Genomic DNA, 25331 nt, shown 5'->3' with positions numbered 1-25331 from the left:
TTATTCTGTTAATCCTACCGAACCGTGAGCACGGCAGATCTTTAATGTTCTGATCTCTTCTCCAATTACTTTCTTCAAAGACTTAAAGTTCTTGTGTTATAGGTTTATTTATTTTTTTGGTTAGGGTTACCCCAAGATATTTTATATTAATTGTGACTATTGTGAGGGGTGTTGATTCCCTGAATTTCCTCAGCGATTTTATCATTTGTATAAAGGAAAGCTTCCTATTTATAAAGTTAATCTGGTGTCCAATCACATTAGGTGTTTATAAATTCTAGAAGTTCCCTCGTAGAATTTTGGGATCCCTTGTGTATTGTATCATATCATCTGCTAATAGTGAAAGTTTGATTTCTTCCTTTCTAATTTGTATCCTCCTGATCTTCTTCTGTTGCCTTATTTATTTTTCCAGCATTTTGAGTACTACATTGAATAGATAAGGAGAGAGTGGCAGTCTCATTTTGTTCCTGATTTTAGTATAATGGCATTGAGTTTCTCTCCATTTAGTTTGTTATTGACTGAGCACTTGCTATATATTGCCTTTATTATGTTTCGGTATGTTCCTGTTATCCCTCTTTTGTGTAGAACCTTTATCATGATGGGTTGTTGGATTTTGTCAAAGACATTTTAGCATCTAATGATATGATTATGTTTTTTTCTTTCAGTTTGTTCATATGGTATATTACCTTGACAGATTTGCAAGCTTTGTACCTCCCTACATCTCTGGGATGAATCCTACTTGTTCCCAGAGAATGATTTTTTGATGTCTTCTTGGATTTGGTTTACCAGTATTTTGTTGAGTGTGTTTTGCATCAGTGTTCATGAGGGAGATTGGTCTGTAATTCTCTTTGTTGCATCTTTGTTTGGTTTGTGAATCAGGGTAACTGTGACCATATAAAAAGCATTTGGGTAATATTCTGTTTTTATTGTGCTGAAAAATTTGAGTAGTAGTGGTATTAGCTCTTTGTAATTCTGATAAAATTCTGTGCTGAAGTCATCTGGCCCTGGGCATTTCTTAGTTGGGAGACATTTAATTACTTTTTATTTTCATAGGATTATAAATTTGTTCAAATATTTACCCGTTCTTGACTTAATTTTTGTATGTGGTACCTATCAAGAAACTTTTATTTTTCTTTTGGATTATCCAATTTTGTGGAGTCCATGTTTGACCTAATAATACTCTGTATTTCCTCAGTTTGTGTTTATGACTCCCTTTTGTTTTGGATTTTGCTAATTTGCATATTCTCTTTGATTTTGATATGTTTGGATAAGGGCATGTCTATCTTGTTAATTTTCTCAAAGAAGCAACTCTTTATTTTATTTATTCTTTGTATTGTGCTATTTGCTTCTATTTTATTGATTTAAACCCTGAGTTTATTGTTTCTTGCCACATACTTCTTGCTGAATTTGTTTCTTTTTGTTCTAGAGCTTTCAGGTGGACTGTTAATTCTCTTGTGTGAGATTTCTTCAAATTCTTCATGTACACATTTAGTGCTGTGAACTTTTTGTTAGCACTGCCTTTAATGTGTCCTGTAAGTTTGGGTGTATTGTGGATTTATTGTTGTTGAATTCTGAGAGGTTCTTAATTTTGTTATTTCTTTTTTGATTCAGCAATGGTTCAAAATGATTGTTGTTCAGAACTGCTTGATTACCAATATTCTTTTCTGGCTCCCTCTGAATCTTAGGATTCTTCTTCTTTTTGTCACAAAGAATGTTTTGGGGTTTTTTTTTTTGGATTACATTGATTTCACAAATTGCTTTTGCAAGCTGATAATTTCACACTACTAATTCTACTAAGTTAGTGTATAGGATATCTTTCATTTTCTGGTGTTGAGATATCTTTTTTCAGAGATTTATTTTTCATTGTAGAGTATTTTCTCCTCCTTAGTTAGATTTATTCCAAGGAATATTATCAAACTGTATTAGAAGTGTGTCCATAATCTCCATCTCTCTTCATCTCATCTTGTTGATATATGAAAGACTACATGTTTTTGCAAGTTGTTTTGTAGGTTGACTTTACATTTTGCTTCAGTGTTGAAATTGTTGAATATTGCTACAAGTTTTCTAGTGTAATACTCTGCAAATGAAGATAATTTTATTTCTTCCTCTTCTTCTTTAACTTCCTTTTCTGGTTACTTTTGCACATCTTGTTCTTTCTTTCTTTGTTGGTGTTCTTCTTCATCTTCTTATTCTTTCTCTTCACTGCCTTCTGTTTACTCACATCTCATCTTTGCTTCTTTCTTCAGGTAATCTTACTGGACTGACTCCACCCATTTATCTAAATGTTATGGCAGACAGTGCTTATTCTTTCTCCTGTACTCAGGTGTCCCTGATTGAGTACCATTAAAGATAGATCAGTGTGCCATTCTTCATGACAGACTCCTGAGGAAAAGGATCAGAGGATTAAAAGATAAGGAAGATAAGAAAGTTGGGTTCAGGGGGTCTTGCATAAAGTATGTCTTATGCCAAATGAGCATACAAAGGGGAGAAATTGGACTGAATCTGAACTATGCTATTATGTACTGGAATAAAGTGATAAGGAAGCTAATCAAGCAATGTTGTACTAAGAAAGCAGAATATAAAAATTGTGTTCATTTTTCTTTTTTTAAATTTGTATTATTTTACTTATTTATTTTAAAAACTATATTTTCTTATTTTACATTCTAATACCAACTTCTACTCCCTCCCCTCCTTCCATTCCCAACACCTTCTCCCCCTTTACATGCTGTCACTCACTCTTCAGAGAGGGTCAGTCTTTCTATGGGAGGTCAACAACGTGTAGTACATTGCTTTAAGGCAGGACCAAGGCCCTCCCCACTATATCTAGGCTGAACAAGTAACCCTACGAAGAGAATGGGTTCACAAAAGTCAGAATAGCAGTAGGAATAAAACCTGGTCTCACTGTCAATGACTCCACAGTCTGCCCCAGCCATACAACTCTCACCCACATTCAGAGGACCTCATTTTGTCCTATGTTGTTTCCTTTACTGTCAGGCCATAGTTGGTAGGCTCCCATTAGCTCAGGTAAACTGCTTCAGTGGATATCCCCCATCACAGATTTGTCCTCTTTGCTCATATTACCACTCCTACTACTCTTTGACTGGACTTTGGGAGCTCAGTCTAGTGCTTCACTGTAGATCTCTGCCTCAGCTCCTGGATGTAGGTTCTATGGTGACATTTAAGGTAGTCATCAATCTGACTACAGGGCAAGACCATTTTTGGTACCCTTTCCACTATTGCTTAGTGTCTTAGTGAGGTCATTCTTGTGGATTCCTGGGAATTTCTCTAGTGCAGTGCTTCTTACTAGCCCCATGATGGCTCCCTCAATCAAGATATCTATTTCCTTGCTCTCCGTCTCTGTCCTTCCCCCATCTTGACCTTCCCATTCTCTCAAGTTTCCTCCTCCTTTCATTCTCCCCTCCTTCTCCCCTTCCACCTTCCTTTTCCCACCAATCCCCTTGCTCCCAATTTTCTCAGGAGATCTTGCCTATTTCCCCTTCCCAGGCAGATTTATATATGTTTCTATTAGAGTTTTTCTTGTTGTGTAGCTTCTCTGTGGTCATGAATAATAAGCTTTTTGTCTTTGCTTTATAGCCAGTATCCACTTATGAATGAGTATATACCATGCTCATTTTTCTGGTCTGGATTAACTCACTCAGGATGTCTTTTTCTAGTTTCAACCATTTGCTTGTGATTTTCAAGATGTCATTTTTTAAACACTGAATAGTACTTCATTGTGTAAATATACCACATTTCCTTTATCTATTTTGCAGTTGAGGGGCATCTAAGTTGTTTTTAGGTTCTAGCTATTACAAATAATACTGTTATGAACATAGTTGATTAATTGTCTTTGTAGTCAGACCTATGAAAATTACTCCCAAATTCTCAATGGACACTCTGAAACCCAGAAGATTTTGGACAGATTGCTGCAGACACTAAGAGACCATGGATACAAGCCCATACTATACCCACCAAAGCTTTCAACCACCATTGATGGAGAAAACAAGATATTGCATGGCAAAAGCAAACTTAAACATTCCCTATCCACAAATTCAGCAATACAGAAAGTACTAGAGGGAAACGTCCAATCCAAGAAAGCTAACCATGCCCAGGAAAACACAGGCCACAGATAACCTCACAACAGCAAATCCCAAAAGAAGGGAAATGCACAAACATTACCACCGAAAAATAACAGGAATTAACAATCACTGTTCATTAATATCTCTTAATATCAATGGACTCAATTCTCGTATAAAAAGACACAGACTAAAAAATGGATACAAAAACAAAATCCATGATTTTGCTGTATACAAAAAACAATCTCAATCTCAAATACAGGCATTACCTCAGAGTAAAGTGTTGGGAAAATATTTTCCAATCAAATGTACCTAAGAGTCAAACAGATACAGCTATATTATTATTAACAAAATATACTTCAAACTGAAGTTAATCAGAACAGATGGGGAAGGACATTTCATTCTCAGCACAAAAAATCCATCAAGATAAAGTCTTAATCTTGAACATCTATGCCCATTTTCTTTATATTAGGACCTCAAGAAAGCTTGGGATAGTCTTTCTCCCAACAAAACCACGATTTTTATATTTTAGTGAAAGTAATTCTTAAATATTTTTATGTTTTCATTTTTGTTCTTATTTGTGTGTGATAGGCTTATTATTGCATTGTAATTAATGTGAAACATGCTAACATATAATATATCCATATATAATGTATTTTGCTGAAAATTTTTTATTATTACATATTTTTTTCTTCTATCACTTTTGCTGTTTGTCTTCTTATTCCAAATTATTCTTCCTTCTATTCAGATGTCTTTTAAAAGATTTTGGTGACTCAATGACTACAATAAGGGCTAATTTTCAATAGCCTGTACACTGAAGTCGCTTGCAGGAGCACAGAACCCTACTTGTGTATTCACTGCTAAATGAAATGTTTCTTATTTCCCTAACAATCATTATCTCCTTATAAATCCTCAAAATGACATGTCCACATGAGCCTTCCTCTTCCCCATATTGGAGTGTTCCTGGGTCATAGCTTATGCAGTTCTTTTGCAGGTAATTTGACACTTCAGATTTTTAGATTGCAATGGCCTTCTACATCAGAGAAGGTGGCTGTTCCCAGGTCTCTAGTAGTTCATCTTGACTCTAAAGATTTTTAAGATAGTATTTTGATTATTTGCATATATATATATATATGTGTGTGTGTGTGTGTGTGTGTGTGTGTGTGTGTGTGTTAACATGAGTGCAATGTACACAAAGACCAGCAGAGTATTTTGATCCCTTTGATCTGGAACTGCAGACAGTTTTAAGCCACCTGATGTGATGCTGGGAGCTGATCTCAGGTCTTCTGAAAGAGCAGCATATGCTTCTAACAGCTGAGTCTTCTCTCTATCCCTAGTTTGAATCTCTTTTGGTGAATATTTATTGAAAATTAAGCATAAAACTTGCCACCAGGAAGATGGTCAGTATCTATTAAGGAAGTAGTGATGGCTTTATACATGTTTTGTAACCAATCTCATGGAGGGAAAATATATTTTATTTGTATTATAGACTCTTGGTCCAGGTGGACTTATGAAAAGAGGTATCACTAGGTCTGAGAATGAAGAATGGAAGAGACTTCGAACATTGTTGTCTCCAACCTTCTCCAGTGGAAAACTGAAAGAGGTAAGAAAATGGAGGACTTTTCACTGTAAATGTAAATGACTGTATCTGAGGACAGGTAGAGTAATATCATACTCATCACAATCCTTTGAGTATAATATCCTTCAGAATGGCTTTTGTTCTTTCAAGGTCTTACACAGACCATTAAAATATGTAACTGGCCTTTCATAATTTCAAAAGCCTTGTTATGTTGGGACTCAGAACCTTACATTAACAACAGACTGTGTTGTGTTTTGTGATTAGATGTTCCCCATCATCCAGCATTATGGAGATTCACTGGTGAAACACATTGGTCAGAAGGCAGAGAAAGGCAAGCCTGTTAACATGAAAGAGTAAGTGGTGATAAATGCCTTTTCTGGGACCTATTTGACTCATCTGGAGATCTCTCCAGGATTTCTGGTAGCTAATATTCTCTGTGTTAATTATTCCAGAACAGTGTTCCCCTTGTTGACTTAACCCAGAGCTAGAGTAAATGTGGGGTGAGATGTTACACAGCTGTGAACTATTTGAGAAAGGCAAACTCCCAAATTACCTTGGTTAACACAGTTCACCCCCTACTGTGTGCAGGAAACAATATTAGATTAACTGTTGTCACCCTGCATATTCTGGAAGACAAACTATATATCTTAGAAAGAACATAATCTTAGGACAGCTCAGTTGTGGAGATTGGGAACTGTGGGAGGAGAGTGTATATGGAACATCCTCAGGAGTTGGTTTGGCTAAGAGTGTTACAGACTGTAACTTTGAAAAATCAAAAATCATTGTTTTTGTTGAGGTACAGAGAAAAATATCAAAAAGAAAAAACTCTTCTCCCACATCTCCATCAAACTCAAAAGCAAGAGGCTTCCAGAAGTGGAGAATTTGTTAAAACCCTGTTATGATGACATTGAAGTGATAATCTTAGGCTGTCCTGAGCAAACTGACTACAAACTATCAATAACTATAATGTACTAAAAACTTGGTGAGTCTATTTTTATATTTGACTCAGAAACATCCTTAGTTTCTATGTCACACAGGATGACTTCCTCTAGGGTATCACAGTTTCCAAGATTCTGAGTAGTTTGCATGCTTTATGAGATTAAGACAGGGTCTGTGTCGGTCACATACAAACTTCTGTTTCTTGACTCAGGATCTTTGGAGCCTACAGCATGGATGTGATTACTAGCACCACATTTGGAGTGGAGGTGGATTCCCTCAACAATCCCCAGGATCCCTTTGTGAGAAACACCAAAAAGCTTTTAAATTTTGGCATTTTCAATCCATTGCTTTTCTCTACAGGTATATAGATTGTTTTTCAACTATATTAAGGTATTAGACATATTTTAATAAACATATAAAGCAAAGAGATTTCTCATAGTATAACTCTTGCCTCCCCCATCTTGCTTTCACTCCCATATAATCTGGTTCTCTTAATACCCATTGCATTTTCACAACACATGTGTTTATCCATCATTGCCACATGCTTTATTTATATGTTTTGATAGGTATTGGATGATCATGGCATTTTTGTCTTTAATGTACTAAACTCATACTTTTTATTTATACATTAACATACATTAATTCATCCCTCCACCTCTTGAATTAAAGTTAATTTAATGTCATCTGCTTGAGATGTTTCTGATTTTTTGTTATGATGGTATATTTATTTTAAGAGTAGGTGTAGAAGTCTCCATCACATCTTTGGAATGAATGTAAATTCCCTCAACAACCCCAGGATTACTTTGCAAAACATACCAGAAAGCATTTAACATTTTGGATTTTCTCTAGAGCTATATAGGGTATTTTTTAAGTCAATAAATATTCAAAATTTAGCTAGCATATAAAGTAAAAATACTCACGGCATATACACACACTTGCATACACACACATACATACACAGACACTACACTACACTATACTCTCTCCCATGTCATTATAAAATGTTATAACACAATATTCTCCTTTATCTTTGCTTATTACACATGCCCTTATCAGTTTTGGTGCATGTTTAATGTTAAATTGTTAAACATGAAAAACAACTATGAAAAAACTATGATTTCTGCCCTTGAACCCATTTATATCAGGATTTATATTTATACATTTACATGTACTGAACCGTCCCTCCATCATTGGAATGAAATTGAAATGAATGTAATTTAATTCTTGTTTCATTACTGATTTCCTACTGTCTATATGTTCTTCATTCTCTTTTCCTTAACATCTGCTTTAGTATTGTTTTTCTTGAATGTATTTATCTTTTCCTTGAGGATGAAGTATTCCTTCCAGTATGTTCTGTAACATGGCTAAATTCATTTAGCCACACTAATCTCAAATAATATTTCTTTCTACTTTGATTATCATCAATAGTTTGTTGGTATGTTAATCTTTTTAAGCAGGTCTTGATTTTTAAAGACTGAAATACATCTTTCTAAGCCCTATGATCTTATATGATTTGCACTGAGAATTCAGCTGTGACACTGATGGATCTATCTTGATCTGTGACTTGGTCCTTCCTGCATGCCTGTTTCAGTACACTTCCTTTATTCTGTGTGTTGTGAGCTTTTCCTTTAATACAACATAGGATGTTCCTTTTCTGCTCTTGCCTATGTGATGTTCTCCCTACACTTTTGTATCTACATGTATCTCTTTCTTAGGTTTGGGAAGTTTTCTTCTATGTTCTTATTGGGAATATCTTATATGACTTTGACATGAAAATATTCTCATTTCTCTATGCTGAAACAATCAGACTACTTCTTGATCTCCCAAAAAGCATCATAAGTTTTACCTATCCTCTTGATCAAATTGATTAATAACCATTACTGAATGGTCCTATTCTTATGTCTTGTTTCTTGGTCCTCATCTCTTCTCACATGTATTACTCATTTGATCTTTGATGTTTTCCACTGAATCTTATATTTGAGTTAATAAATTTTTTATTTCTTTCATCATCTCATTGTTGTCTCCCTTCTGTATTCTATCTTTTTATGAAATTTATTTTAATATGTTGCCTCAATTTCCTTAATTCTTTCAGCATTTAGTGTTTTCTTGGAATTATTCAGAAGATAGGTATATGTTATTTGAATTTTTTGAACAAATTCATAATCATTTTGATTTCTAGTAGGAGTCATGTCTGCTTATGTTTTTAAGAATTGCTATTAACTTAATAATTATTGATGGAAAATTGGTTTTGTTTTTTCATCTTACTAGTGCTATACTGCTGAGATTTTTTTGTCTGTGTTTGCATTTGAGGTTAAGTTTTCTTGTTGATTTAATTCATATCATCTTTCTTCCTTCAATGGGAGTGTTTTGTGTTAAAGAAAGTCTAGGATTGAGTATTATTGAGATGAGTTTTTTTCTGTTAACCTTGTGTTCATGGCTCCAAGATATTCACTCAATCATTCTTAAATCAGTTGATCAATGTCTTCCACATGAGTTATTATCCATCAGTAAGACTGCCATGAAAATATACTAGTGGTTCATTAAGAAGCTATCTTTAGAAATTCTTTAATTTCTAAATATTTTAGCAACTAAGGCATACTCAATTCTCTCTCTACTATTTAGCTATTTGTACTATAAGTGAGAAAAGGGGGGAAGAGAAGTAAGAAGTAAACTTTGGAGGAACTAGTGACTAGTTGAATGTTTCCTAGTAGGAAATAGAGGAGGTATGAGTATATAGAAAGGAAAGGTAGAGACAAGAAAAAGATGGGGAAAGATGTGAAATTTTGTTTACATGTAGACTGGAATCAGATGGTTAAAGCTGTGCACTCATATAATATAAAACAGTCTCATCTCTCAGAAAGCTGAGTCACAGAGATACTGGGAACGAGACCAGTCTATGTTCTATTAAAGAATAAAGGTTATAGAAAAAAGGTTTGTTAAATAAAGAAATCATATAACATAAAAAGTGAGAAAATCAGGAATCCATATTGGCAGTGGACATGGTAAAAAATGAGTAAAAACTATAATGGAGAGAAAGACTGTGGAAAAATTTAGATAACGAAATAACCTCGTTAGAATATGAGGTTATCTCACCAAAGGAGGATCCTCTGCATTATTCTCTTCACTAAGTCCTGCTCCAGAATATATTTGATGTTGAGTTTTATCATCAAGATGTTTCCTGGCTCTGCCCAATGAAGGTTATGGGGCCAGGAGTATCAGTGTGTAGTGTGGCCTATGACTATGTCTAAATGGTTTTGTGATTGGTGTTTTTTTTTTGCTAGTTTCACCCTGGGCTTGTTTTGTTCCATGAAATATGAATAGAATTAAATAAAGGAGCAGTTTTTTGTGTCAGTTGTATCAGTGAATGCTTTGAATTCCTGAGGTAATGATATAGAAGCAAGATGATTATAATTCTTGACCTACTTAGCCTAAGATCAATATGCCTCTTCAAACACAAGGCCCAGGGATGGAACGTTGTGGTATGCTGCTTGGCTGACAGGTCTAATGCTGCTTACTTCACCACAACAATGCAATTTTTGCTTATTTTATTCACATTATATTTAGTAATTTAGTCTGCTCCTCAAACATGTGATTCTCTTCTGCAGCACTCAGAGGGATGTAATAATGACTGTGCCAGAACTCATGGTTGCAGCTTGTGTATCCTTGTATATTGATGCTGTACCCTGGTGGACATACAAACCTGTTTTTTGGTTATAGTCACTGAGGAGTGGTGAAGATAAAGAGAACAAGCTATCATGGTCTCTTTTTTAACTTAATAGGAAATATTTTCTCTGTAAATATTTGTAAAAACTCTTCATTTTCATAGACATTTTTTTAAGTTAAGAGAATTCCCTGAACATCTAATTTTATGAGAAAACTGGATAGGAACGGTTATTGGAGACCCTGTCCTAAATTTTCAGATTACTTCTGCTTGTGTGAACTTGATTTTTTTTTGTACCTCTTTGGATAGCATGCTTCAAGGTATCATGTTTCTGCTTCAAGGTTTTTTATTGATGAAGTCTCCAATAGTATGTATAAGTCACATTTGATACTATTTTACTTTGCATGACATATTCTGGTATGACCAATAAGATAGTATATGCCTTTGAAATGAATTATGAAGCTTTCTGTAATTTTGTAAGTTTGGACATTCTTTTGAAGAATTGTTTTTTGTTTAATGTAAATATTTTAGTAGAAGTCCATACTAAATTCCTGTGGAGAAAATATATTTTTTGTGTATATGTTTTTATTAAAATTTCAATATCTTTACATTGACAAGGATTTTTTTCCTCCAGTTATGTTTGGTTCTATGTTAGTTTTGTAGGTTCTGACACTCTAGGCAATATTTGTGTGGTCTATTCTCCTGCCCAAGTAATCCTGCAGAAGAGGGAGAAAAGGATTTTAGGAGACAAAGTGGTCAAGAACATTACAAGAAAACTCACAGAATCAAATAACCTGGGCTCATAGGGGCTCACAGGAACTGAACTGCCATTGAGAAAGCCTGTATGGGACTGATCTTGGCACTCTGCATGTATGTTACAGTTGTGTAGCATGATCCTCTTGTGGAACTCCTATCAGTAGGAACAAGGGCTGTCTCCAACACTTTTACTAACTTTTGGGACCCTATTCCTCATACTGGGTCACTTTGCCCAGCCCTAATGTATGGGGAGGTGCTTAGTCTTACTGTAACTTTACATGCCTTGTTTTGTTGACAGTCATGGGAGACCTGCTTTTTAAACAGAAAAGAAGGTGGAGTGGATTAAGGGGTGTAAATAAGGAGCGGGGTGGGTGCAGTATTGGGAGGAGAGAAATGAGGAGATACTGCAGACAGGATATAAAATAAATAAATAAATTTACTTTAAAGATTTATCATATTAAGGTGTGATGAGCTTTATATATATTACAAATCTATTTTTTAGCTTGTTTCTGCCAATTTTGTTTCTGTCACTTGATTTAATTGTTTTATTTTTTAATTTTACAGTTTTTAACATTGATAAAGTAACTGCCAATAGGTTAAGTTAACATTTTCATCATGGTATTTCTTTTTCTCTATAGCACTCTTTCCATTCCTTAAAGGACTATATGACAAACTTAATATCTGCATTCTTCCTAATGATGCTACAAGTTTTTTGCAAAATTTTGTGAATAAAGCAAAAAAAGATCGACTGGAAGATAACCAGAAGGTAAAATATATTAAAAATTTATTTCAATTTCAAGCACTTCTGTCACTTGTCACACGTTCCCTATGGAAAGTCTCATTAAGATATTTGATGAATTTGTTCTGTTATACTGTGTTGTGGCTTGCCATCAAGTTGGGCAATTCCTTTGAGCATTGAGAATGCCACTTGAAGAACAAAGCTTTGCCTAATGAGACAAGCACATGGGAGAAAGTTAACTGTCAGTAAGATGCCGAAGAATCAGTATCTAAGCAAATTTTTATTGCTCTGGGTATTTGGAATATTTGCACATAATCACATAAAATCCAGCAATGAGCTCCAGAAACAGCAGTCAATAAATATGGGATGTTGTTTAAGAATAGGTTAAGTAAACAACAGGATGATATTCTGGACTTTTTGCTAAACAAATGCATATGATCGAAAAAGAAACTGACAACCATCCAGTCAGGGGTCTGTCATCAATACCTTCAGATGCTCAGAATGAGGAAAAGCCCTGAGAAAAGGTGTTGGACATGACACCATGATACTAGAGTATGACAGACTTCTTGTTCTCCAAAATCTGTAAATAACAGTTTTTGTAACCGGTGATTTAGGCAAACATAACCATAGACTGGCCTTAAAAAAATAATTATTCATAAAAGAATTTAAGATCTCCATTTCATATTCATTTTTGACTTAACAGCACAACTTCTGACTTTGATATTTCTGTCTCTTTTCAGCGCCAAGTGGATTTTCTTCAGCTGATGATAAACTCCCAGAATTTGAAAGACATGGAGAACCATAAAGGTAATAAAGGATGCTTTGCAGTGTAAAGAGAAGCACAGCAGGAGAGATTTATTTTTGAAATGTAGGCAGGGTCACTTAAGCAGAGAAGGCTTCCTTTTAAATTGCAATGAGACACAGACATGTATTTAAAAAGCAGCAGCCTGAGGAACTTTCTAAAATCATGGAGTATCTGCATAAAGAAAATACCAAAATTATTGTACCTTTAATCTTTGACTGAAAAGCTACAACCATGCATTCTCAGCAGCATGAATGCCTAAACAAGACCTATATTGTCCCAACAACAGCTGACATTCCAACATAGATGAGGAAAATCTCATGAAAACCTATCTTAGATCAAGAGATACAGATAGATAACAACTGCTGAGAGAGAGATAATTAGTTTTCCCCAGGGATGAGTCCATGACTGTTTATCCAATACCAAATGGTCAACCCAGAAACAAATACAAGAAGGCAAGGCAAAACTAAGCAGACTCAGCACGTTGTATTTATATGATTTTTTATTTCTATATTAATAAAACTTCTTAAAGAAGTGGTACTAAATTTGAGGGGTAAAGTGTGGCCTTGGAATAGGAGGAGGGAGGAGAGAAAAGAAGAAATGAAATAATATTTTAATTAAAAAATTAAAATCTGAGGTTTTATTTTGATTATGTCTTTCACACCCCAAAAGCGTTCAATAATATGGGGCCTCCTGCAACAGTCAAATGCTGAGTCTCAGCCTCAAAAAGAACTACTAAATCGGAACCTCTACCTACAAATCTGTTTCCACAGCATCGAAACAGGAAGTACAGTCTCAAAATATTGCCCTCACTACAGTTCCTTTGTTGGAAGTGTATTTTCTAGCTTAAAGGACTGTGGAAATGTATTTTTCCTTTTACAATAACATAGTACATTAAAGAAGAAAACCAGTATTTACAACATGTTTCCTCTCTAACGTTTTACTCACTGTGTTTGGATTTAGTATTTCAGAGTAATGCTTCCGTTTATACATTAGTACTACAAAGTATCTTTTGGAAATTTTAATTATTAAATCCTATTGTTAATTGCATATTTGAAGTCATAAGAAATTTTGGTAGTTTTTAAAAGAATTTCTAAATTTAAACATTGTGATCATATTCTTTCCATCTCCCAAGGCCTTCCAGATCTCCATACCCACCCAACTATATTTTTGTCATAAGAGCAAATAAAAAACAATGTAAGAACAAAATTGCCAGAAATCAATGATATAAATAAAACTACACCCAAAAACTCAAACACCAAATTAACCAAATCAAAGCATGCATGTGCACACCCACACACCCACACACCCACCCACACACACACACACACACACACAAACACACTCACAAACTGTAGTAAAGAAAACTGGTATTCCATCCCCCAACAGGACAGTTCAGTTGTTAACCTTTTCACCAGTAGCTAGGTTTTTATTTTTTCATTCATATTTTTAATGTAACAAAATAAAATATAATAAGATAAAACAAAAAGTAACATATCAAAGTTGGGAAAGACTAGCCAACATAAAAAAAAAAGATCCTAAAGAAATACACAAGACTCAGAGAACCACTCTTTTGCACACTCAGGAATACCAAAAAAACACAAAACTGGGAGCCATAATACATGAGCAGAAGAACTAGTGGAGGCCCAGGCAGGCCCTATCCATGCTGCCCCAGTCTTTGTGAGTTCTAGGAGTTTGTTCATGCTGATTTCTAGGGCATTGTTTTCTTGGTATTTTCCATCTCTGCTGGCTCTTATACTTTTCCTTACTTCTTTTTGATGAAATTTGCTGAGTCTCGAGGAGAGATATTTAGTGGAGACATCCCATTTAGAGCTGAATATTCCAAAGACGGTCACTCTCTGTATAATATCTGGTTATGGTTCTCTACAATTGTTCCTACATGCTGCAGTAGGCGTCTTCTCTGAAGATGACTGATCAAGGCACTGATCTACAAGAATAGTGAAATATCAATGAGTCAATTTATTTCTTTTTTTATACCATTTATTTTTCGATTTTGCCCTTGATCACCAGCCTATCTAGTCTTAGGTTGTTGGTCAATTGAACAGTGCCTAGTCTTGATTCCATCTCATGAAGAGGTCTTAAGTCAAATTAGTCTTTATTCCCACAAGTATTATACTACATTGTTCTGCATGTCTTGCATGCAGAACATCATTATAGATAAAGTGCAGAGTACCTTACTGTACCAAATATGGTAGAATAAAATAGGTGAAGTTTCTTTGTAGGCATCAGTTTTGGTAATTAACACACAATGTCTAATTTTATTTTAGCTCTTTCTGATACGGAGATCATGGCCCAATCAATCATATTTATTTTTGCCGGCTATGAGACTACAAGCACTACTCTTTCCTTTATAATGTATTTACTGGCAACTCATCCTGATGTCCAAAAGAAACTCCAGCGTGAGATTGATTTAGCCCTACCCAAGAAGGTAAGTTGATAGACCTGGAGATAGAGGGAAAAGGCACAATCTCAACATGAAAATAGTTCCATACTTGCATTTGGAATTATAGTTAGTACAGTAAGAACTGATACTTTCAGCAATAGTGTCTGAAAATTCGACAGAGGGAAAATAAGTGTACAGAAAAACTAATCTCTGTAAATCTGTAGAGCCTGTAACATCCACTATTTGTAACTACATAACTCAGTCTAAACCATGCATAAAATCTCTTTAGACTTTTAATGATAAGCAAGTGTCAGACAAGTATTTTCTTTAAACTTAAATGGGTGTTTTGCTTACATACCTATATATGTATTTCATGTACATATCTGAAATGTGAGTAAGCCAGAAGGAGGCATCAGTTTCCCAGGAACTAGAGTTCTAGTAAATATGCTCACCATGTGGGTACTGTGAACTGAGCCTGCATCCTCTGCTAGAACCAACAATGCAATGCAATTAACCAATGAGGCATTTCCCTAGAACCTCAAACAAGTGACCTGATACCTCTATTATTATTAGTGGATATGCTATGGTCTGACTGCTGTTAATGGACCCTTGACTTGTCTCTGCTGGGTAGGCTGATTCAGCTATTCTCATTATTGCTCTCTAATCACATATTTCAGTTTGAACAAAGCAGATCATGGTGGCTTTCAACCTATGTGACACGCACGTCTTGTCCAGCAAGAAGGAATGATCACAAAATCAAGAATCCTCCTCAATCACAATTTATTGGAGCACTCGGTTGAAAAGGGGAATGGGGAAAAGGGATGACGAGAGAGAGTGAAAAACCCAAAGGCAGCTACTTTTCTAGGGTGAGAGGCTCGAATGCTGATTGGTTGATGCCATTCTGCTAGGGCCCAAGGCCACAGGACAGGTCAGGGAACCAAGTCTCTGAAATGCAAAACAAGGCCCCAAACACACTGGCCTGCAGGGCAGCATCAAAGGATTTGTATACCTCCAGGCTGTAGGACCGCTGGCACTATCTTGCCAAGGCGACATCCTGGCGGCTCCTTACAAACCTACACTGTTCACCTCTACATTATGTTAGCTTCAGTGTCTCACAAAGTGACAGCTATATATCATATAAGCTGTTTTCTCATCAATGCCCAAAATTGGATGCAATGAGGTGTAAGGGACCTACTGTGGGACAATGGTTTTATCCTGTAAACATTTGTTTCTTGTACTTGTTTAATAAAATGCTGATTGGCCAGTAGAAAGGCAGGAAGTATAGGTGGGACAATAAGTACAGGAGAATTCTGGAAAGAGGTTTCTGCAGTCTGTATTCATGACCGAGCCACAGAAGAAGCAAGATGTGATTGCCTTGCCAAAAAAGGTACCAAGCCATGTGGTGACTCAAACAAGAATTATGGGCTAATGTAAGTTATAAGAATTAGGAAATAAGAAGCCTGAACAAAAGGGCCAATCAGTTTACAACTAATGAAGACCTCTGTGTGATTTGTTTGGGACTTAACAATTCCAGGAACTGGGCAGGACAGAAACCTCAGTCAACAAGGTACCTATATTCTGGGACCAGCTATGTCGTCAGTGAGATGCCCTCAAAGCATCTTCAGGCCTCATACTCATGCTCTGTTTTTGTTTCATTATGGCAATGTAACAAATATCATGACCCAAAACAACTATGGGAAGTAAACAATTTCTTCAGCTTATGTTTTCATATGATAGTCTATCACTGAGGAAAGTCAATAAAGGAACTCAAGACAGAAGCTTGGAGACAGGGCTACTTGCCACTCCACTCAGCACTGCTCCTGACCAAGGTACTCCCTCACAGCCAATGAAGCACAGCAGGGACTATGGAGGGTGCTGGCTGCTCTCTGGTCCATTCATTGACCATAATTTAGATGTTCTCCAACAACCCAAGTTTATCCTATAAGGATACAGTACCACTTGCAATTGGCAGGACCCTGCTACATCAATGAACCATCTGGACAACACTCCCAGATATACACAAAGAAATCTAATCTAGTAATTCCTATTCGTTCATCTAGACTTCCTCAGGTTACTAGGCTGTGGGATATTGGAAGTTAAACATTCATTAGAACACCATTTTAAGCACCAGTGGAGATACTCTATCAGGAACTAAGCATGGAGCTGTTTGGGCTTTTAACTGGAATAGCAATTTTTGCTCAATTAGTCTCTATTTTTATCCATTTAACCATAATGAGTTTCAAAGAAAAAAGATCTTACTGATACCTGTCACTGTAATTTCATATACTATTCCTGTTTACTATGGCACTGATTAATAAGAACATTCAAATTACTAATTTATAGTATTGTTAAATTTAATCATAGGATTTAAAAAGTGTGAATTATCCTCTGATGGATTGATATGGAATTTTAAAAAAGAAATGACAATTCTCTACATTATATTTCCACAGTCTGTAATTGTGGACTCCTTCCTTTATAAATTATCACACCCTCAATAACTAATTTATGTTGAATGAGATTGATATAATATGCCATTCATTATTACTGAAAAGAAAAATCATACAAAAGAACACTCAAGATTTGGACCTAAATATAAGCTTCTCTGAATATTCTTCAAAATTCACTTCATCATGCATTTCAGTGGCCCTTTAGCATGTCAATACACATGACTATTATAAATATGACTTATTAGTGATTAATCCAGTCATTAAGATGGTTGAATGAGGAGTTCCTACAAACATAAAAGTACTCTATAGTTTGGTATAAAATTTAGTTTCAAATATCAAATCATCAATTTTTTTTTTAAATCTTTCCAGGCACCTGCCACTTATGAAGCCCTGCTAGAAATGAAATATCTTGACATGGTAGTGAGTGAAACTATGAGATTATATCCAGTTGCTAACAGGGTTAGCAGAATCAATAAGACAGATGCTGAAATCAATGGTATGCTCATTCCCAAAGGGACTGTGGTGATTATACCTGTCTTTGCTCTACAACGAGATCCAAAATACTGGCCAGAGCCTGAGGAGTTTCGTCCTGAAAGGTATGAGGACCCTGAAAAGGGGAATGTACACAGAATAAGACTTCTCTAAATAGGTTAATATGCTCAGTCTCTTTCTGTAGGCACATTAATATAAATTGATATTATCTTGCATGTATGTTTGATTTTAGAATATGAGTAGTACAAGGTGATAAATAGTAGCAAATACATGCATTTCAATTGAATAAAAAAATGACAGTTCTATATTTTGTAATTTTGCTTTAGAGTCTCAGAACCTGTCTTAGTTATATTTTCCAATACTGTGAAGAGACACTATGACCACAGCAACTCTTATAAATGAAAACATTACATGGGGGCTGGCTTAACGTTCAGAGATTTAGTCTATTATCATCAAGACAAGAAGCATGGTGGCACACAGGCAGACATGTGTCTAGAGAAATAGCTGAGAGCTCTACATCCAGATCAGCAGGCAGCAGAAAGAGAAGACTGAGCCAATATACCTGGTTTGAGCCTCTGAAACCTCAGCCCACTCCCAGTGACACACTTCCTCCAAAATGGCAACAACTCCCAATAGTGCCAGTCCCTATGATCCTATGGAGCCATTTTCATTCAAACTACTACAAATACTTAATATCAATTTCACAAGTATATGAAATTATTGAATATATTGCTAAATGTGTATAGATATTTAAAAATATAAATTTTATCCTGTTTTTATAAATTAATGCTTTCTATGACCTTCAAATGCTGTTTTGTGATACATGCGTCTGTGTGAGTATATGTGAGAATTAGTGTATGTGTGTATGTGTCACAAAGAACAAGCACAATGAACCTGATTAGAAATCAATTAGATAATTTTCTAAGATGTTAGGTTTATATTTCTTTAATGTTGGTCATATTGTAACAAGAACTCTTGGGCACCTTCCCAAATGTAAAAATTACTTATCAAATATAAGAACCCGTTGTATTAGACACTGGTGCAGATAGACACTGCAGAAAGTCTCCTTTTTGATATTAATACGAGTCCTCTTATTCTTGTTTCTCTTCTATATTCCTCTCTCCATAATTCTTCAAGTACTTAACCTCTTTTTTCTCAAATTATTATTTAGGTGCTCATATGTATCGGTATGGATACATACATGTACATATATATGTTCCTATAAATAGCCTATATAATTCATATCATGCTCCTCATGTGAAAATGATCATTTAAGATAGATGCAGTTAAACTAGGAGACCAAAAATTTATACATACAGTCAGTTACCTCTGTTATAAAGTTCAGAATGCCTAAGATATTGTATTCTTAGCCATGTGTCTCTGGTGTAGGCATGTGTCTCTGTATAGTGCTTATGAGACAAGAAGAATTGACTTGCTCCTGTTTTCTGATTAGGTTAATTCTATGTCCCATCTATATAGCCACCACATATACATACTTTATCTTAGTGACCATAATATCAGACATTATTCATTATTCATTTCTATGATTGTTCCATCCTTCAGATAATATAAACTCAGGGGGTATCAATGACTTGGCCAGGAAGTGGGGAAAGAAAAACTTAAAAAGATATTGTTATTGGCCAGATTTTGGTAATGCATGCCTTTAATCCCAGCACTCAGGTGGGAGAGGCAGGCAGATCTCTGTGAGTTTGTGGCCAGCCAGGCCTATAGAACAAGTTCCAGGACAGGCTCCTAAGCTACTCAGAGAAATGCTGTCTTAAAGAAAAGAAAAGAAATATTATGATTGCAATCAAACATGATATATAAGAAGTCAACAGAAACCCCAGTGTTTCTCATGTGTGTGTATGTACTCTTTCCCAACAGTTTTCCACCAAGCTCAAGTTGTACATACAAACCAATGCAACCTTCACCTGACCCCAATGCTTTCTATAAAATAGTTTAGAAATTGTTTCATAATCTTCCTTGATACGTAATAACTCTCACAGAATAAATGGTTAAAAGTGTTCTAGATCATTTCCAGAATCAGCAATTCCCCTATGGGAAGGATAGACACAAATTCAGGGATAACAAAGTAGAGAAGTAACTGTGTCCTTGCTAACTACTTCATTCAATGACTTTTGGAGGTGGGTGAGGGAGTGACAGATATTGTGAAATGACTGTAATGAGGAAAAAGGGGGCTGGAGAGAAAGAGGATGAGGAAGAGGAAAGAGATTAGGCTGACTAAAATGGAACAATCACAGGAAGTAAAGAGAGGGTGGTGAGGAGAGTAGGGATTGGAATAGAAATAACTCATTAATAACATGTATCTTCTCCATCCACAGAGAGCAAATCCCCAACTCAAGTTTCAGGGCAATTTCTTCCTTCTCTCTCACAAGTACTTTGTGATGTTTATACACTGATAACACACAACATCTTTAATATTTTAAACTTTAAAGACACATTTCATTTCAAAGAGCATTCACCACACATCATCTTGTTAATATTAGGAGCTCCTTTACTGTAAAGATATAGAAAGAATATTAACTTCGAAATCTCATATTGAATTAAACACTCCATAATTGGAATATTGATCACCCTGAAGTGCTCTGTCTGTTTCTGGCAGAGGGATATAAGTGAAAACTGAAAACTACAAACATGTTTCTCTTGTGCATTTCGTGTTTTGTTATTTATGTTCTTGTTCAATTGTGATACCAGGTTCAGCAAGGAAAATAAAGATAGAATTAATCCTTACACATACCTGCCTTTTGGATATGGGCCTAGACAGTGCATTGGCATGAGGTTTGCTCTCATTAACATGAAACTTGCTATTGTCAAAATCCTGCAGAACTATTCCCTGCTGCCTTGTGAAGAAACAGAGGTGAGACAGAAGATATTCTTTTTGGGATGGTTTTGTTTTTTTATTTATAGGTGTTTCATTAACTTGTGTGTATATACATTTATTATACTGAATATATATAACATATATTGAAGATATATATTTATGTATGGATTATACTGCTTTATTTTTACCTTATGTTTCCTGTATTGAGAGATCTGTATAAAACCATGTGTGGGCTCTCGGGCGATTGAGTTCTGGAGCAATAAGTCTTTATCTAAGTTTAAATGAAAGATCATGATTATTAAATGAATATATTCATTATATTATCATGTATGGTATTATTGAAGCTGAGTAATTTTTCTTGTTAATATTATATAAGTATTCTACAAAATAATAGACTTTGTTATGGAAAAAGAGTCAGAGACATCTATTCCTACTTCGACTTTTAGAAGTTCCTCAGAAACCCCAAGCTAAACAATCACAGCTAGTACAGACCCATGAAGGCTCTATGATTGCTTCTTCAGTCTTTAAGCCCATATGAGATCTGTTTAATTGATAGTTTGGTACATGTTCACTACTATCCTTGACCCGCTCTGGTCCCAAAACCATGAAACAGATTTTTAAGTTATAAATATATATTAATTTTCTATATCAGAATGTCTTTCCCAAATCCTTTATCAATCGAGAGACTTTCAAATTTCCACCGTAGTTCCCTTTTATAAACACAGACAAAAATCCATGCATTAAACCATTATTCATGAATATGAAAAACTCCTTTGCTTTGCCATTTGATGCAGGTTTTCACATATTGCAGGGACTCTGTTCTAGACAATCGGGCATCCACCTACATTCTTATATATTCATATGTTTTCCTTCCCTCTTCATTCATCATTATATCTTATCCTGAGAGTTCAAATCAACCAAGCCACCTCCAAGCCAAGAACTTCCTGTAGGTTTTCTCTGTGAAATTTTTTCCTATCTTTTAGATATGTTATCTTCAGGCTTCCACTGCCCCTACCCCCATAACCCATTAACTAACACATGAACTTTCTAGTTTTATTTTCTCTGTATTTATTAATGCATCCTCTACTTTCTAAATCACCTAATATTCTTCTTTCCAAAAGTTAAAATGATTCCTCAAAGAACTTTAGTATATTAAAATCTATCAATACATTGAAACATTTTCAAACAATTCTAAATTTTAAAAATTTACAGAATTATTTTAACAGATCATTTCTTTATGCATTCTTTTAAATGTTTTATTAATTTTTGGAGAATTCATACATTTCAATTCATCCCATGACCACACTCACCTCATGTCATACTCAATGTTGTGCTCTCTCCACTATTCTCCTTAATTTTTAAGTCAATCAAGTTCACTTAGTTTAAGATTATCGCTCATATTTTGGGGTCTGGTGTGGAATCTTGCTGATTTAAGAGTGGTCACAGACTTAAAGAAAACAGACTGTATTTCAGAGCAGTGATCAAATAGAAAAGCTCCTCAGCCTAGGGTTACAAGGACATCATTGTGAGTTGAGTTTACACATGTTACACATGTTCTTATGGGATGTACACCTGGTGATTCAAGTCCTCAGACCTATTCTGTGTGTACTTTTAATGAAAGTATTACATTTAGAAATATGGTTGAAATGCTTCCTCTGAAGAACTTAAGAATCAGCAAGTGGAATCTTGTTGATTTAAGAGTGGTCACAGACTTAAAGAAAACAGACTGTATTTCACAGCAGTGATCAAATAGAAAAGCTCCTCAGCCTAGGGTTACAAGCACATCATTGTGAGTTGAGTTTACACATGTTACACATGTTCTTATGGGATGTACACCTGGTGATTCAAGTCCTCAGACCTATTCTGTGTGTACTTTTAATGAAAGTATCACATTTAGAAATATGGTTGAAATGCTTCCTCTGAAGAACTTAAGAATGGGTTGTCATTAACTTAAATGAAACAATGCCCCAAAAGTTTAACATTATGATTTTTGTGTTAAATAACACACAAAAGTCATTATGTTATCATCATAGAGGAGGAATATAATATTGTCATTTTCTCTTTGGTGACATGAGGGTAGCTGTCTTTCTGCTCTATACACGAACACAGTACAGATGAATGATTTTATTATCATCATAGGCAAGATTTAGCTATCTAGCAATCTACAAGATAGCTCTAGCTACCTACAAGATGAGTTTCTCAAACTAAGAGGTAACCTGTTTGTACATTTTTTGCTAATATAGGATTCTTATTCTATTGGATGGCCATCTCTGCCACAAACTGACAAGAATATCATTTTAAAAATTAATAAAATGAGTGAAAATTCCCTTTTATGCACCATCCTTGAATTTTAGAGATACAGAGAACTCATACCTTAAATATACCCAAAGCCCTTCCAATATCATTAACCCACAAGTATCAGTGTGGAAGGTTTAGAAATTGTTTAGAAATCAGAGTCATACGATAGCATTCACCATGTACAAAACCTACTTGTGACTTTCTTTCCAGTTTTACTGAATAAAAATTAACTTTATATAACCTGTTAAAATGTGTTTTCTGTGTGTTCACAAATGTTCTTTACAAGGTTCAAACTTTTACTTTTCAGTTAAAATTTATATCTCTAGGGAAGACATCATAATTTTGTTTCAGGCCTTTTACTGAATAGGTGTTCAATTTGTATGTTGAAGTGTGAATAGATTGAAGCATGTTTCCATACTCCGTATAAGAAATTCAAGGATTTTTGTGTTTGTCTTAGTAGGGGTCTCTATTTTTGTGAAGAGACAACATGATCATGGCAACTCCGAGAACAAAACATTTTTATTGAGGTTGTGGTTTAGCATTTCATAGATTTACTCTAGAGAGCAATACAGCTTGGAATATGGTGGTGTAAAGGCAGACATGTTGCCAGGGAAGTCTACATATTAATCCAAAGGCAACAGGAAGTGACTTGAGACACTGGGCATGGCTTGAACACATGATACCTCAAAACCCGTCTCTATAGTGACTTACTTCCTACAAGACTACACATTGTTGAGCAAGTCCACTCCTCTTCATAGTGCCACTCACTTTGAGGGCCACATTGATAAAAAGTAATTTGTTCAATTATAATGATAGATTTCATTCTTTCTAGGAAGCAGCCCATGAGGTTCAGGATTCTACAGAACATGCTATATAGCTCAGCAAGCCTTATCTTTGTATTCTGCCTCCCTCTTACTTTTAAATCCTGAATGCTAGGGTAAGAACCATGTGATAACACAGGAATAAGTAGCTATTTTTCTTAATATGTTGGTTCTATCAGCCTTCTGTGGAATTCGATAATTCATTTAACTTACCAATGTATTTTTCAATTATTTTAGGTTCCCTTGAAATTAAAAAAGACATTGCTTCTTACTCCAGAAAAACCTATTGTACTGAAGATTATATCAAGAAATTGAGACATAAATGAAGCTTGATTTTTATCTCAAGTTCTGATTTGTTCTTCAAAGAGTGCATACCTGGATTTTATTTACTCCTAAAGAAAAGTTAGATGAATATAACTTTAATCTACCACATTTCATGACAGAATCTTCAATTGTTTTTCATTGTCTTGATAGATTCTTGTTTCTTGTGTATGAAGGGAAAATGATTATTTAGCAATCCATATGTTCTTTCATATAAAAGTTTTCCCATACCCAAAATAGTGGTATGTGTCATTTCAATTCTGATTAAAAATTTTTATTAATTTTGTTAATATTATTTCCATTATAAAATCTTTGTCATTAACAGTTGAGTATTCCACTGACAATATTCCTTACATATTAATGAGTTGTAAGTTTCTGCATTAACCCACATCTACCTCACAAATACTTTATTTAGATCTGAGGCATATAATAGTGCATTCAAAGAAGATTCAAATTTAGAAGGCAATTTGATAATATGACCATTTATCAGGATAATAAATAGTAGGTTCATTCTTGGGCCTGTAAGCTCCAAAACCACGGGTCCTTGGCCTGAAATGCAGTACTCAGCATGTGTTTCTGCCCACTGAATGGATTTCAAATATGAGCAGAAAGTGGTTAGTTACCCCAATAATATTCATGACACTATTCTATATATGCACTCCTTTGCCATGTTGATCATTATAGGAGTTCATAGGATTCACTGCTGGTTAAGACTGTTGATTACTCCTCCCACACACACAAAAACCTCTCAAGTATCTTTCAGTACCATAAAAGATTGCCATCACGGAAAAAGTTCCCTGGTCGGTACAATGTTGACATGGCCTATGACTAATGTGTTTACTGTTTCCTGCAATAGGACTTTACTCACATGGTTTAGTAAGTAGCCAAGAGCAATGGCAGTATCTTGTATTACAGGTGGTCTTCAGGACACCACTGATGAACAATCTGAATGTAGATATCCTGCATATGATAAAGGGTTATTTATTAAACACCTTTTGCTTCTGGAAGGTGCACAATCATCAGTGTAGGGCATCATATGTGCATGTAAAGATTATCAAAGTGTAGCTTTCATCAGGGTTTGTTTCCATTGCTCACAAATTGTATCTAGTACCTTGAAAGGCTCAAAGAAAAAGTAGAGCAAACAGATGAGGAGAGAT

General features: G+C 35.1%; 1 protein-coding gene across 2 annotated transcripts in view; it reads left to right on the top strand.

Moving 5' to 3' along the window:
* Positions 1–24464, top strand: part of LOC125398813 (cytochrome P450 3A13-like) — a 42962-nt gene extending 18498 nt beyond the window's left edge. The window contains exons 5-13 of one of the 2 annotated variants that reach the window (XM_087903415.1): positions 5563–5676; positions 5917–6005; positions 6803–6951; positions 11647–11774; positions 12488–12554; positions 14838–14998; positions 17770–17996; positions 20608–20770; positions 24091–24464. In XM_087903415.1, coding sequence (XP_087759541.1) covers positions 5563–5676; positions 5917–6005; positions 6803–6951; positions 11647–11774; positions 12488–12554; positions 14838–14998; positions 17770–17996; positions 20608–20770; positions 24091–24168 — 1176 coding nt within the window. In that variant the 3' untranslated portion in view covers positions 24169–24464. Of the gene's footprint in view, positions 1–5562; positions 5677–5916; positions 6006–6802; positions 6952–11646; positions 11775–12487; positions 12555–14837; positions 14999–17769; positions 17997–20607; positions 20771–23864; positions 23925–24090 lie in introns of those variants that run through there. The other variant, XM_087903416.1, reaches the window with a different exon arrangement.
* The last annotated feature ends 867 nt before the right edge of the window (positions 24465–25331 follow it).

This window comes from Myodes glareolus, chromosome 2 (assembly GCF_982192425.1).
Source record: "Myodes glareolus chromosome 2, mMyoGla1.1, whole genome shotgun sequence".
Classification (NCBI taxonomy): domain Eukaryota; kingdom Metazoa; phylum Chordata; class Mammalia; order Rodentia; family Cricetidae; genus Myodes; species Myodes glareolus.
The sequence above is the reverse complement of the archived record's forward strand: the minus strand, read 5'-3'. Positions and strand labels throughout refer to the sequence as shown.